This window comes from Pezoporus wallicus, unplaced genomic scaffold, assembly GCF_028554395.1.
Source record: "Pezoporus wallicus isolate ANWC-B61680 ecotype Strahan unplaced genomic scaffold, APGP_CSIRO_Pwel_v1 scaffold_2696, whole genome shotgun sequence".
NCBI classification, from domain to species: Eukaryota; Metazoa; Chordata; class Aves; order Psittaciformes; family Psittacidae; genus Pezoporus; species Pezoporus wallicus.
This window is the reverse complement of record NW_026637439.1, coordinates 48,553-63,665: the sequence shown is the minus strand read 5'-3', so window position 1 is coordinate 63,665 and position 15,113 is coordinate 48,553. Positions and strand designations below refer to the sequence as shown.

Genomic DNA, 15,113 nt, shown 5'->3' with positions numbered 1-15,113 from the left:
ATTCCCAAAATATTAAGAAATAGGGGAAAAAAACCCCCATAGCCTGGAAAGATATTTGTACTTTCTTCAGGAAGTACTGGATAGATGGAGAGGTTCTATAAGTAAGAATTTAATCAACCTGATACAGTTAAAAATCCTAAAATGGGATTTCATAAAATGCCTGAAAGAAACTGACTAACAATGCAAAGGATTTGTCTGAAAAAAAGGTTTATTTGAAAAACACTCAACAACTATTATTAAGGAATTATGTCTATGTTAACTTATTTACATATATAGAATACATGTACATATACAGAGTTATAATATGAATGGTGCATTACTATAATAAATCCACAGAACTATGTATTGTACAAAAACTTTTAATATATAATGCAGTCTTCTTTTTTTTGTGTGTCTGAAATTGCCTAAAAATTAAGCATGTGTAAGACATGTTTTCTCAATGAATTGCTAGTAATTTCTTGTAGGCACTGTTGTTCACATTAGTAGAGCACGTACCCCTTCTACTAGTGGTAGACATTGACTGGCCACTGCTGTTACTACTGTTAGGATCAAGTGTCTCTTTACAATTGAAGAGACTGAAAAGTTGTCTCTGATACTGAGAAGAAGCATAGTAGTAAATGAAGGGGTCAATGCAACAGCTAATGCTGCTGATACAAACACAGAGTAGATAGGCAAAGTAGAGATATTCTAAGCTGTTGTCATAAGAAAAATGGACATAATGAATTAATAGGAGAATATTTGTTGGTCCGAAGCAAATAACAAAAACAGAAAAAACAGCCACACACAAGAGCAAGGCACGTGTCTTCTTGTTTTGTTTTGTAACAAGAGTAGAGGAACTAAGACATCGAATGATACACACATAACAGACAGTAGAGATTATAAATGGCACTACAAAAAACACAGAAGAGAAGATGGAGAAGAAGTGAAGGTAATAGCCACGAAGTTCAGATTCTCTTAGCACATCGTGGCAAGTAGTTATATTTAACTTCGGTATTTCCATTGTTTGCTCTCTAATGAGAAAAGGTATAACCCCACTTATTGCTACAAGCCATATGATGAGACAGATCAGTGAGGCACGTGTTAACGTACGCCACCCAAGAGACTGCATGGGATACACCACTGCTAAGAAGCGATCGAAGCTTATGCTTGTCATAAGCATTATTGAACAGTACATATTACAGTAAAAGGCAGCAGTGATGAAACGGCACATTTTGGGTCCAAAAGCCCAGTCATTTCCAGAAAAGTGATAAGCAATCTTAAAAGGAAGCACGCTTACAAACAGGACATCTGCAAGTGCCAAATTCAGCATGTATATCACAGCTGGCTTTTCAATTTTCATTTTTTTCAGAAACACGAGTATTGCTGTAATGTTCAGGGGGAGACTCAGCACAAGCACTATGGTGTAAACTGAAGGAACAAAACGCGTCAGCCATGGACTAGTGAGGTATCTTGCTGTTTGTACTGACACTATTCGCTGGTCATGTATGAATGATCTAGTATGGTTGGTGGCTCCTGATCCAGCTTCCAAGTCATTTTCAGTATCACCTTCAGTAGGTATGCGGTCATCCTGGTGACTTACAATGGAGACCATAAAACTTCTGATCTGTAGTGTGCTGCTGTTATACAGGGAGGCTGAAAAATAAGAAATTATTGAGATTAATAAGCAAATATTTACATCCTATGGGGAAACAAAAACATCTTTCAAAAAGAATAGCTAAGATATATTAGCAACACAAAACAATGAGGTTAATTCCTGATTCGAAGTGCAGACTGCCCACAGATGTTAGTCCTTTTTATTTTGACTTCTGTTACAAGTTTGGGTAAGATGTTCTCCTTTGCCTCCTGGCTCGTGGCCTGGAAGCTTTTATGGGAGGGACTCTACCTAGCAAGTACTGAATATTTCTGTGGGCTCTGGAGACATCTTACTCAACACGACAGCCAATAAAGACAGGTGGCAGATATCTTCATGCAGTTTTCAATGCAGATGTGGTTCAACCTTTTGCTTGTACAAAGACTGCATTGAAACACTTCCCAAGTTCTACCTAACCTGCCCCACAGCACATATCCAGTGTGCCGTCAGAGCACTTTTGAAACCTGCCACTAGTGTTCCCTCTATAGCACGGTCTTTGCAGCATAGTCGTTGGCTGAGTCTGAGAAAAGAAAGTGCCAGGACAGGGTATCTCTGCTTTCTGAATGTAGCTGTAACGGGTTAGGAATTTGGCATTACAAAGTGTTGAATGTGTGGTATGGGTTTATTTCTGGGAAAAAAAAAAAAAAAAGGACAAAAATACCCCACCAACACCAAAAAACCCCACAAAACAATACCAAAAAAACCCAATCAATCAAAAGATCTATTTTGGACATATTTCAGAAAAGTTATTTGCATGGAGTCTTATTTTGGAAGACAGTTGTTTTTCACATCAGCTTAATCTAGTTAGGTGAAGAATAATTCAAACATATTGTGGGCAGACAGAAGTGAGAGCTACTACTATTTAATCACTCGTGCATAGCTGTGCAACTGATCCTTTGTTGAATCCTAGACAACTAAAACTAAAATGAAGGTGTGTTAGCTTAAATCAGTGAGCTGAAAGTACATCCGCATGATTCACCTTGTTACAAGCAATTGTTTTTTCTACAGTAATTCACACTTTTTAATGCAGATGAGAACAAATGCGTCTGAAAGAGGCAGAGGGCAAACGAGGAGTGGCTGCAGCTTTAAGCAGGCAGTTACCTCCGTCTGTGTGCAGGCTGTGTGGGAAGGGCCCAGCCCAGCTTGAGTTTTGGTGAAATTCAAACTTGAACGTGGGGTAATGAGTGGTAGGGAAATTTGGGGATTTTTTACAGTTCCTGTGCTGTACCTATCATGTTGTCACAGCAGCATTCATGGGGCAGGGGGGACAAAAGAGGGGAAGTGTCTGAGATAATGGTTTTTGTATGCAAAGTGACTAGACTGCCACCACCGTAGGCCAGAAAAAGGATGTTGGATGAGAATTTCAGCCCAGATGCCTGTTGCATAGACTGCAGCAGGAACAATTTAGTACTTTTCCTGAAACACAAATGCACAGAAGTATTTGTACAGCAGAGCACTAAATCAATTTATACAAGGGGCTATTCTGCTGTCTAAAAAGGAACACTAGTAAAATGTAAAACTATAGATCCTTAATCTTTAATCTTACTTCAAAAATTTAGTCCAAGCAGGCAGATGGCTCAGGGAATCAGCTCCTAGTTTGGCAGTTCAGGTTCAGCACAAGCTCTATTTTACTGCCAAGATTATGTGTGCGTGATGTGGTAACGGAGGTGCTTCCAGCAAGCACTTCTCATATCCCCGTGTACCTGAACTTTGAACCGGTCAGCGTCACTGAGCCTTTATGATTGAGGTTAAGAAACTTAATGTGAAAGTCCTTGGTGGTAACCTGACCCACTTCTCATCAGTGACTCCTAACTTAGAACAGTATGACAGTATGCTAAAGGGAAAAAATGATTGGGCTAGTTCCCCTTTATTGACTAGTGACCTCTGTCTTAGCTATTGCTTATAATTACTAGAACATTGATAATAATTTTAACTATATCCTGAATTCTTAGAGCTACCTTATTTACAGCTTTTTTAGATGAAAGGATTTAGAGTCTGCATTACTCAATATCAAACTTTTCTGTAAGTACAACCCTATTACAACAGTTCAGGACAAAAAAAAACATAAATAATTTTAGTTTAGTTGAAATTATCTGGTTTAACTTAGTGAAAACTATGTGTTATTTGTAGAAGCAGACTTCCTCAGTTCAGAGTTGAACTCAACCTTGATGCTGTTAACAGCACCTCCATGCTGTGTCCCTTGCTCACTCCATGTCTCCACCTTGAACTTCAATGACATGAAGTACCACTTGGAAGCCATCTCTTTGGAAAAACGCAACAAGACCTCAAACCTGCCGTTTTTCTGCCACGTCATACTACAGAGAATGGGAATTTAAACTTGCTTGATGAAATTCAATTTCATTTTAATTTAAAAGACTGATAGTCACAGATCAGTTCCTTTTTTTTGCAAAGATGCCTGTTTGTATGACACAGCATCTGCTTATTAGAAAAAATACCAGTGCAATTCATGCTTTTTGAAATGGAAAGGAAGATGGTTACTGCCCTGAGGTTCTGAATTCCTTTTGTGCTAGTGTTTATTTGAAAAAGCTGATGATCAGAGATTTATACACAGAAAGGAAGAGGGTGAAATGATATCATATTACCTAAAAAGATACTAGTGAACTTGACAGTAAACATTAAGGTCAGTAGTGGGAAACAAGCATTACCTGTAAGTTGGGATAGTAAAAAGCAGCCAATACAGTAGCTCTACAGGAAAGATTTTAAAACTGCTCTGACAGAGCCACAACTATACCAGAACCTGTCAGATGTTCTTTTCTAGCTGTTTTAAAGCTGTAGATACCATTTGTCTACAACATACTTCACTACAGCTTAAGTAATTTCTAATAAAACAAATCAGCTGTTAGAAAATCAGAGGTAAAGCTTGTATAATGATCATAAATATTCAGACAGTCATCCTGGTTTTGCTAGGCTGTCATCCAGTCCTTTTGGAAGAGGTCAAACCGGGTAGATTACAATTGTTATGCGTAACAGTACTCTCATGGCTGATATGACAGAGTAAACAGCTCTGTCTACTTGTAAACTATAAAGAGGTACAAATGAATAGGACGAAGAAACTAAGAAAGAAAGAAAGGGATAAAGCACCGAGGTTTTATCTTCATGGTGTGCAGTCAGGACACTGAACAATACACATGGAGTCTTTTCTTTGCTTCCAGTAGGGACTTTGAGAGGCAGAAATTATATAGAACGATACTCAGATTGCCTGAACTTTTCTTTTACTGCCTGTGGTCTTTGCACTGATTCTCCATCAAGGATACAGAGAAAAGATGTAGAAAGCTCAGTAAGTCTGGATTGTTCAACAATCTATACTGTGCTGTTTTCTATTGAGTATTACATATTGTTTATCTCACGATCACCATATGCATATTCTGTTTACCCTGACACTGCCTTTTTTTCTTTTACGCAGACTTATGTCATAAATTTCTGTCTATTTTCACATGCAAGGTGCTACTGCACATACTGTTCTGGGAAAGGAGAAGTAGAGAACAAAAAATATAATGGCTTCAACCAACCATAAAAAGCAGTCTTGATCTCCAGAAGAAAATGTCAAAGTATTTCTGTAGAGTCACAAATCTGGACAGGATGTTTACACACCAGCAGTGTTCATGTCCCAGGGGATATCTTTGTGAGCTGGAAAACTAGAAAGTAGGCTCCTACTCAAACCAATTAAATTTGTGCTGCTGGACAACAATTAATATAATTTCTGGGTATTACTGCTGACAGCTGCACCCATACTGCTGGCTTGTAACAAAAGGTTGGTTTCTCTTATCTCTCCTATGTATAATCTGATAGTGATAAACATTTGGAATCTGAATTACTCACTGGCCCATAAATCAGTTACTCGCAAGCAGAATGTGAATTGCATGCCAGGCATATTTATAAACAAGGTAAATCACAACTTTGTAGGGCAGTTAACAATTATTTGCTTTTATAAAAATATACACTGGATGTCTTTAAAAAAAAAAAATCTTCTTTAGCCCACACGTCTGTTTATACAGAATTTGTTACTGTATTACACGAGTAATGAAACAATTTGAACATATTTTCCTAAAGTGTTGTTTTGTTGCAACCCTAGAAGGATCCAGGGTCTCACCAGTTAGAGCACGGTTGTTGCCACTAGTTCTATTTCTAACGGAGCATCAATGAAGGTCACCTGCCTGGGGTGGATACTCTGAACTACTTTTTGCTGGTGGATCTTACAAACTTTGTGTTACCTACAAATTCAGCTGGCAGTGCATCTCCTGAAGTTGTGAACGAAAGGCAATGCCATTGTTTTGAGGAAGTCCACCAGTATGTCCCACCAGGCTGGTCACTTCTTTCCACTGTAACTTGCTGCTGCCTGGCCACCTCCTTAGCCATGGGACAACTGAAAACCGTTCTTCACCATCAGTAACCTTATCCGTGACACTGCGTTTATTACAGATCTATGTATTTTAGATCTGTGACACGTCCTTTATTCAAAATATACTACTCAAAAAGCATCTGCCTCACTTTGCTTTACTCAGGGCAACTTCATATTTCAGCCTGTTCCCTCGCCGCTGCTGTGAGAACCAAGCTAGCGCAGCGGTCCACAGCGCCGAAGCAAGATCGCTCCTAAGTACCAATTAAAACTTCAAAGCGGGAGACCCCTGACCAGGCCAGCGATGCCCTGCGTTTCGGGTATTACCCTCTGCCAAGCCGCGCGGCCCCGGTCCCGCTGCCAAGGCAAACGCCGCCCGGCCGGGCTCCTGGGGCCCCCACCTGGAACGGGAGGGTGAGGGCGCGGCGGCCTAACCCGGTCCTCCCCGGCCGTCCCCTGCCCTCCGGCGCGTTCCCCGGCAGCTCCCTCCGCGGGGCGGCGACTCACCGTGGCTGGCGGCTGCGGCTGGCGGGCAGCACAGGACGGCCAGCGCGCAGAGCAGAGCGAGCAGCGCCCGCGGCCCCATGCCCACCGGGTCTGGGGGGGGCCGGGCTGCGAGGATCTCCGTCCGTCTGTCCGTCCAGCGCCGGAGCACGCGAGCGCAGCCGATGCGCGGCGGGTAGCAACCGGCAGGAGGCTGGGGCTGCTGAAGAACCGCCCCGGGGCGGCCGGGCCTCCCTCCGGCGGCAGGGGAGGATGGAGCGCCCTCCTGCCGCTCCGCTCCGCGCCGCGCCGGCAGAGGGGGCGCATCACGCCGCACCCGAACCGCCCATCGTGGAGCGGGAGGAGAGCCGGGTCCCGGACACCGGGAGGGACGGGCAGAGCCCGCCCCCCCGTGCGCTGCAGCGGGGAGCGGCGGCACCCAGCGGAGAAACGGGAAGGGGCCGAGCGGCCCGGCTGGGTGAGGGGGCAGAAGGAGCGACGCAAGGCTTGCTCTTAAGGCGCTGTTCTGAGCCAAGTTTCCCAGGTTCTGTTTGTGCAGTCCCACAGCGTTACAGTTACAGGGCCAGCTGAAGTATCATTACTCTTGATTGAGAGATCACATTCAGAAAACCTCAGTCACACACGGATCTGCTTTGTATAAACAGTACCAAAGCTTGCTTGTAGTGGGTAAGTGCATGCTCTAGAAATACAGGACGACCTAAAACCCGTGCATGACCTAGGTTTGCAGTCCTCACATCTGTTCTGGCAAGATCGCTGCAGAGGTGGTGCCACTCGTGAGCTCCAGTGGCATATGCCTTGGACAGGCACTTTGTTCTGTCCTTTGATGCTGCTCCTGAAACCAGAGCTGTTTGGAATGAATCCTGTATGAAAGCTAGAGTGGAATACATTTTGTCAACTTTGCAGCTAGTATTCTGGCTCTTTTCTTTGAAAATACTTATTCCAGGATATGGTGTCCCACCCTCAACCGTATAGTGCTCTGTTTACAGCAATAAAGAAAAAAGGGGTGGGGGTGTCCATTTAGAAGTTGGTCCTATTTATGGCATGACTTTATTACAGAAGAAGCACTGAGTTTTGCTGTTAACAAAGTAAAAACAATGGAAAATAAATACTCTTGATCGCAAATACTGTTTCCCAGTAAGTTATGTTCCACAATCCTATCACTTGCTATGTTACAGCGCTGTTAGAGCTGGCTCCAATTTGTGTAGAGCAAAGGCAAGTAATGCAAGTTTAACAGCTGGCTAGCCTTTTCACAGCTCTGTCATCCCAAACACTAGGGAACCCCCACAGAACACCTTATACTTCATCATTAACTAATTTTCTTCATCTATTTAGAAAACACCCCAATAAGAGGTAATATTTTTTTCCCCCGTCTATTTGGGAGGAGCAAGTGAAGCTGTTATTTGGCATTCTGTGGTCTCGCAGCTCTATAAATGTACCCAAAGGTAACAAAGATTTTGAAACACCAAAATAGAATTGAACAAAATATGTGTGTCTTAAAATAATCATGTATTTGCAAATGTTATACCAGACCCTAGAAAAGCATGCATTGTCAGCATTTGTGTTTTTTCCAGAAGCCTTAACCAATGGGCTGCTGCTTGAGAGATAAAGCAGCCTGCAGAGTATGTAAAAGACATGAAGGGAAATGCAGGCTGTAACTGCAGGGAGTACCTTAGTTGCAGATATAAGGAACAGTCACAGGGTTGTGTTCTTTCATCTTTGTAAAAGAGATTACTACAAATATATTGAGTGAATAAAACACCCAACACCTGTGTTTTGCCATTTTTTTAGCTGCATATGGGAACCAAATTTAAGTTAATTTTGTAACCTGTAGTCATGCAAGTCAGGCTGCTACTTTTTCTTATATAAAGTGATTGTAATGGAGGTGAAAAGTTCATGACTTTTAAAGCTTTTACCAGTTACCCCATTCTTTACTTCTGCCTTTTGCTCCTTTTCAAAGCATGTTTTTTGGTGGTGGTTTTTTTGTTGTTTGTTTTGTTTTGTTTTGTTGTGGGTTTTTTTAGTTCCTGTTGAACACACTATGTCTACCAAAAAAGCCTATAATTGTCTGGTAAGATTGCTACATCATTACTGCATCACTGTTTGGGGAAGGAGCCATCTTCCTGCTGTGCATGCCCATGGTAGGTAGTTACTGCTCGATGAGGTTAGAATCTTATCTCAGAGGCAAAATAAGCCCCCCAGGAAGAGGGCTGTCTGTCTAGTTATGAACTTTTTCAAAATCGGATGTGGCCATCAGTTTGAATTAGAGGGAAGATTGTTATGTTGCTTCCATATTCTTTAAAAAACCCAAACAAACAAGGTTTGCAGATGAGCACAAAGTGAAACAGAACAAAGGTGTTATTTGTGATGGTGTTTCTATTTGGCCAAAGAAAGAGGTTCTGCAATTCTGTGGATAGTTTTGGAGCTTCAGAGCCCCATCAGAATGGTTACTTCCCAAAGCAAACTATGTTAGCTGACAGGCACTCTTAAGTCAACTCTAAAGACATGCAGTAGAAAAATGCAAACTGTGAGGCTAACAGAGTAAGACTATTGGCTATTATAATTTCTTTCTCTTCCTTAATCAGCAGTGGTGAAAATTGAGAGATACAGGCAATTCTTTCAGTGAAAGTTGCATTTTTATCTCCTATGGTAACAAGTGCCAAGTAGGCTCCACTCAGCTGTAATGGCTTTTTCTGCAGGTTTTGCACCAGCAATGCAAGTCTTTCCTCAAGACCATTTAATGAATGAAACTAGTTTTATCACATCCTATCTAACTTTGAAGACCCTAAATGGAGCTTACAGCAGCCTCTAGAAAGCCATTCTTTTAAACTGCATTTATCAGCTGTCGGCAGCATAGAACAGCAGTGGGTAAGCACAGAATTACTTTGCTCATTTGCATGGTACACTTAGGTAGAATCATTGTGTTCAGTCCTGTTTAGCAGCATTCACTGTTCAGTGACAAGGCCCTAAATTGAACTAGTTAAGAAAAGAAGCTTCCAAAGGAGTTTAAAGAAATTAAATGGAAATTACACTTTGATGTGCGCGGGAAGAGCAGGAAGCCCAAGAAAGGGCTGGAGAAAAGGCGAGTGCTAGCATGCCAACTGTGTGCTAGCATCACATGTGTCATTACCTGGGAACCACGCAAGCTTTCCTCAGTTTATACATATCAGGAAATGACTGAGGAACATGCTGTTCACATTAGAACTAAGCAGTCACTAAGTGTGTCAAGTGTCTTATGCAAAACTGCATATCCAGGAGTGACTGACTCCTGCAAAGGCTGTGGAACTCCAGTATGTTTCACCAGCAAAATACCAGGCTTTTAACACGTTACCTCAAAGGCCTGGTCTTAGGATCAGCATCCCACATGTGCAGACATACCAGCTCAGCTAGAATTTGTCATGAATACGTAGGTATTAGTTAAGTCTGTTACACATAAAAAGGAAAACAAAAGATTGTGAGTTTAAGTCATACTCCAGTACAATTAATTTCTCTCCTTTGGAAAGAGAAGTGCAGCTTTCACCTTTCCATCCAGCTATTTTAAGTGAATGAGGGGCTGGAGCTAGATGATCTTTAAGGTCTCTTGCAACCCAAACCATTCTATGATTAGGGATATCCCTAGTAAATGTAATAGCTGTTTCAGCTTGTATAATTCCACAGGTCCGTATACTGCCTAAACTCATAGTCTATATATCTGCCACTGAAAACTCATAGTTTATGTATCTGCCACTGACTTTACACTGTTTTAGTCTACCTTCAGAATTAATATTTGTCTTATTTATTTTTACAACACACTCCAGAATGCCTCACTGTCCATCTTTTAAAATGTTTGTCATGAGGAAAGTGAAAGTAGAAAATATTTTCTCTTTGTTTACGTGTATCTATCACATTACCTACTGTGCAAAGCAAAATTATCATCACGTTCAGTGGCACAAGGGCCACGAGGTCTTCACTGCTGAACAACTCTTGTAAAGTGTATTGTGAGGACAATCAAGCTTAATTAGATTAATTTTTATAAAAGCACTGAAGGAAGTTCTTTCACTGTGGTCTGTATTGCTGCTTTAACAACTCTTTTAAATGAAATTCAGGAAGTAAGCCAGTTTAATTAGGCAATGTTTATTTTACATAGAACAATCTTCAAAGAATATTAAAAACCCCAATCTAAATACTGATTTTATTGCATTTATTTTCTTGCAATAATTAAAAAAAAAAAAAGAAGAAGACAGGCACAATTTACGTATTCAAATACTTCAAACTGAACAGTGTATGTTCACTATCCAGATTTCCCCAATGCCACTCCAAAGGCTGTGAAAGTAGAAAATGTCATTTTACACAAGGCAGTAGTGCATTTAATAGGAATGAATCACAAAATATATTTTTGTACAGTAAGAAGTTATTGTCAATGTATAATTACCTATAATTTTTTTTTTTAATTGCACCAAAAGTTTGCTTTACAATTGACAACTGCCACGAAATAGGCTTAGTATGTAACTATTTGTCCAAACTATCCCCTAGAAACAAATTAGGATTTCTTTTAGTAAAAACTTAAAGTCTAATAAGAACTATATTATATATCTGAGGTCATTTAGAATGTTTTGATAGGAAAAGGTTTATAATATTCAACTAAATTCAATTTCTGCCTACCCTAAATTCCATACAGCCACAACAGCAGAGCATCCGAAACAATATTTTGATTTGAAAGTACCAACACCAATGAAATCTGGAACTGTTTAATTTAATCTATATTCTATTTTTCTGCTTCATTATCAGTGCTGAAAGGCACTGCGTACATTCCTCTGAACATTTGGTGTTTTAGTTTTTTTTAAAAGTTAAAGCATGTACAATGACAAACTCCAAACGAATATTTAAAAGGAAAAAAAAAAAAGTACTGAATAAGCTTCTCACTGATGAATGCGGACCACAATATCTGAAGACACTCATTTTCCATAGAACTTCTTATTCAACAAGAATATGAGCAAATTCACATTCACTTTAGCCTTATCAAACATTTTCATTACAGCCACACCTTCGTACTGCATCTGAAGCAAATCCTGTAATCAGACAGAAATAAAATCATTAATCTGTGTTTGAATCCATACCTTACAACAACAGGATGGGGTCATTTTCATCATGTGATAACCGCCTCAAACTCCAGCTCCTTAAAAATTTAGAGAATTACCAGCAACTACTGGATAGGTGTAGAAAATATTACATGCTTTCTAGATCCCAAATTGCAGACTGTCAGTAACAGTGAACCAGAAGAAATACTGTTTTCTGTGTATTTTTGTTTTCTCATGGCTTTTGGGGCTTGCCACTGAATTAATGTGGCATTTGTTTTCATGCAGTTGCCCTAATATAAACATTAACCTAACTCCGTGCCCAGCATCTTGCAGAGGCTATATAGTTATTCCCCAATGACCTCCTGCGCTGTGCTGGTTGAACAATTCATGAATACATATTAAAAAAAAAAATGAAATAGTTTATAACTAAAGCAACTGTGACTATATACAAATCAACAAAATTCAAACTCTACCTGGAAATGGAGCTGCACTTTTTCCATCTCAACCCCCAAGAATTTTGCTTTGATTTCAAAGTCACCCACTTCTTCTCCAGGTGTGATATCAAACATCACGTTCTTAAACCTTGAAACAAAAGGAAAATTGATTATGTATGCTGTCCAGTTTTATATAGTCCACAGTTTCTAGAAAAAAGCCTACAGAACTCAAAAGAACTTTGGCCATGAGCAGTGTAAATGATGTCAAGTGAACCACTCCATCCCTCCTGCAACCTCTTCTTGGAGACTTTCTGGCATACATATAGTATGGAATGCAGAACTCTCCCTTTTGTATTGGGTGGGAGAGGGGAAGAGCAGAGAAAACTGTGGGAAGTTCAGGGAACAAAGATGATGAATTGTCTACAGAATACAAATGCGATACCCAGATTTTTGTTCTGCCGTGCCCCAGTGTCTCCTTGCAGGTGCACACACACTCTCCCTAGGTTTCAGTCTGCCTCATGTGGCATCGTCTGTCTGACAAACCCAATTGGAAAAAAAGTGCATCTGGAAAACTTTTTTCCATGCAGAAGACAGATGGAAGGGTGCAGAGGAAGAAAGGTTTTCGCTACAGTGGCCTCAAAATGGGTAGATACAAAATGGATGTTAAACCACCCCATCTGTTCACCTTGCCATAGAGAGGCAGTGCAGAAAATGAGGTGTTTACTTAGTATATAAAAGTGATTGGTCAGTAAATGAAAGAAATAACTGCTACAGCTGCTTAACAAGTCAGTCAGTAGCAGTGAGCCTGCTGGCGGACTTCTACTGGCTTCATCTAGAACTAATGCCAAAATAGACTTACTTAAATATTTTCCCAAGATAATCATATAGTGAGGTACAAGGGAAAAAATGAATTATAAGTTAGGCTTTATCAATTTTCTGAATATAAAAGTCTGAGGTAATTTTAGGTGTGGCATAGGAAATGGCAAAGGTTTCTTTTAACAAAGTCCACTTAAGAAGACGTTGATTAGAATATGCTCTGAATTGTTTATACCACACTTACTGGTTGGTTTGAAGATCTTCAATTTCTAAGATGACACCTTTTTCATGCAGTCTTGCAGCTGTGTACTTTAATGAGGTCTGCTTCACTTTTTTGCTTCCCTTCACCTCTTCTTTTCCATCTACTTTAATAGACCTCCGTGAATTTCTGGTAAGAGAACAAGAAAATGGCTTTTAATTTATCTATCAGATCTTTTATACTTCAACTGCTCTTCTAGCCATATTTAGCTTTCCTTCAGTCTTTGCCTTGTTGGACTCCTATTAATGAACAGAATTAACATTCAGAACAAATCTAAGAATTATAGGGACTTTTAGCATATAGTGAATAGTCTTAAACATTTTGACAGCAATCTTGAATTAACATTTTTAGCACTTTTAAAAAGTTTAAACTCTGCTGTGAAATGTAACCCCAATCCAAAAGAGTCCACAATCACTGTAAAATAGCAATTTGTAAGCTTACAGTGACATAGGTGTTAAATAAGATCGACCATTAGAGTTCATTTTTGGATCAGTGAGGTAAGCTCCTGTTCATGTCAGTAAAGTGTTCTCATTTGATATATCAGTGGCACTAATGGGGGCTTCTTCTCGAGTAACTGCATTGTACCCAAAAGGTAAGATTATTTAGGCATATGGGGCAATCCCAGGCACAGCTACAGGCTGGGCAGAGAAGAGATTCAGAGCAGCCCTGCAGAGAAGGACTTGCGGGTGTTGGTTAATGAGAAAACGAACATGAGCCGGCTGCAGTGTGCGCTCACAGCTCGGAAAGCCAACCGTATCCTGGGCTGCATCAAAAGGAGCGTGACCAGCAGGCCAAAGGAGGTGATCCTGCCCCTCTACTCTGCTCTTGTGAGACCTCACTTGGAGTATTGTGTGCAGTTCTGGTGTCCTCAACATAAAAAGGACATGGAACTGTTGGAACAAGTCCAGAGGAGGGCCACGAGGATGATCAGGGGACTGGAGCACCTCCCGTATGAAGACAGGCTGAGGAAGTTGGGGCTGTTCAGCCTGGGGAAGAGAAGGCTGCATGGAGACCTCATAGCAGCCTTCCAGTATCTGAAGGGGGCCTATAGGGGTGCTAGGAAGGGACTCTTTATTCAGGACTGCATTGATAGGACAAGAGGTAACAGGTTCAAACTTAAACAGGGGAAGTTCAGGTTAGATATAAGGAAGAAATTCTTTACTGTAAGGGTGGTAAGGCACTGGACCAGGTTGCCCAGAGAAACTGTGGCTGCCCCATTCCTGGCGGTGTTCAAGGCCAGGCTGGACAGAGCCTTGGGTGACATGGTTTAGTGTGAGGTGTCCGTGCCTATGGCAGGGTAGTTGGAACTCAGTGACCTTAAGGTCCTTTCCAACCCTAACTATTCTGTGATTTATTTCCCCCTTTTCCATTTGAAAGACAAAACCCAATCCTTTTAATGAAGGAAAAAAAAAAATATCAATAATTGCTTCCAAAATCTGCATGACTTCAAGGCGTGCTAATAGATCTGTGAAGTAACACCAATTAAATTGATTGAAAACATGTATACATCTCAAGCCTCCTTTTGTAAGGTAGCTTTAAATAAATGCAAGACTTTACTTTCCAGGTTTTGGAAGTAACTTTTTCAAGTTACAGTGATAACTTCCATGAACTTTCTAATCCATGGATTGTCAATCCGTCAGAATCAAAACTTTCAACTACAGATTTATACCTGCTTTCCCCACCTGATAAAACACACTGAAATACTAGAAGACAAGACAACTCAACTTACTTTCTTGTTAAGTTGTCTAAGCAAGTTTTTATGTAGGTGTTGTAATAATTAATTTGTTCTTCATAAAATGCTGTCTTGGAGTTAAGTGCATTCAAAGTCTGCTGGAGTTTCACCAATTCAGCTTTTCGATGATGTCTGTATCTTCTTTGATTCCGGATATCCTAAATAAATCCATTAATGTAATTAGTTTGTTAATTTGATATTATTAAAAGTATCAGCTTACTGCCATTCAAATCTGTAATTACACAACCTGACCTAATTAATCGGAGAAAGCACGAAGTATGAACTGCCATATTAGTTTTCATAAGCATAGTACAAATAGTAAGTACT

General features: G+C 40.4%; 2 protein-coding genes across 4 annotated transcripts in view; both read right to left on the bottom strand.

Moving 5' to 3' along the window:
- Positions 1-393: 393 nt before the first annotated feature.
- F2R (coagulation factor II thrombin receptor) lies at positions 394-6,626 on the bottom strand. 2 transcript variants are annotated; one of them, XM_057405421.1, is made up of 2 exons: positions 6,495-6,626; positions 394-1,632 (listed from the first exon to the last, which is right to left on the bottom strand). In XM_057405421.1, the coding sequence occupies exons 1-2, from the start codon at positions 6,571-6,573 to the stop codon at positions 437-439; spliced, it is 1,275 nt and encodes a 424-aa protein (XP_057261404.1). In that variant the 5' UTR covers positions 6,574-6,626; the 3' UTR covers positions 394-436. The 2 variants fall into 2 exon arrangements, with proteins under 2 accessions (XP_057261404.1, XP_057261405.1); XM_057405422.1 differs by lacking the exon at positions 6,495-6,626 and adding an exon at positions 5,867-5,891.
- A 3,955-nt stretch (positions 6,627-10,581) lies between these two features.
- IQGAP2 (IQ motif containing GTPase activating protein 2) overlaps positions 10,582-15,113 on the bottom strand; it is a 50,335-nt gene continuing 45,803 nt past the window's right edge. For both annotated transcript variants that reach the window (XM_057405417.1, XM_057405418.1), the window contains 4 exons: positions 14,784-14,944; positions 13,040-13,183; positions 12,019-12,127; positions 10,582-11,536 (listed from right to left, as the gene is read on the bottom strand). In XM_057405417.1, coding sequence (XP_057261400.1) covers positions 11,423-11,536; positions 12,019-12,127; positions 13,040-13,183; positions 14,784-14,944 — 528 coding nt within the window. In that variant the 3' untranslated portion in view covers positions 10,582-11,422. The remainder of the gene's footprint in view (positions 11,537-12,018; positions 12,128-13,039; positions 13,184-14,783; positions 14,945-15,113) is intronic.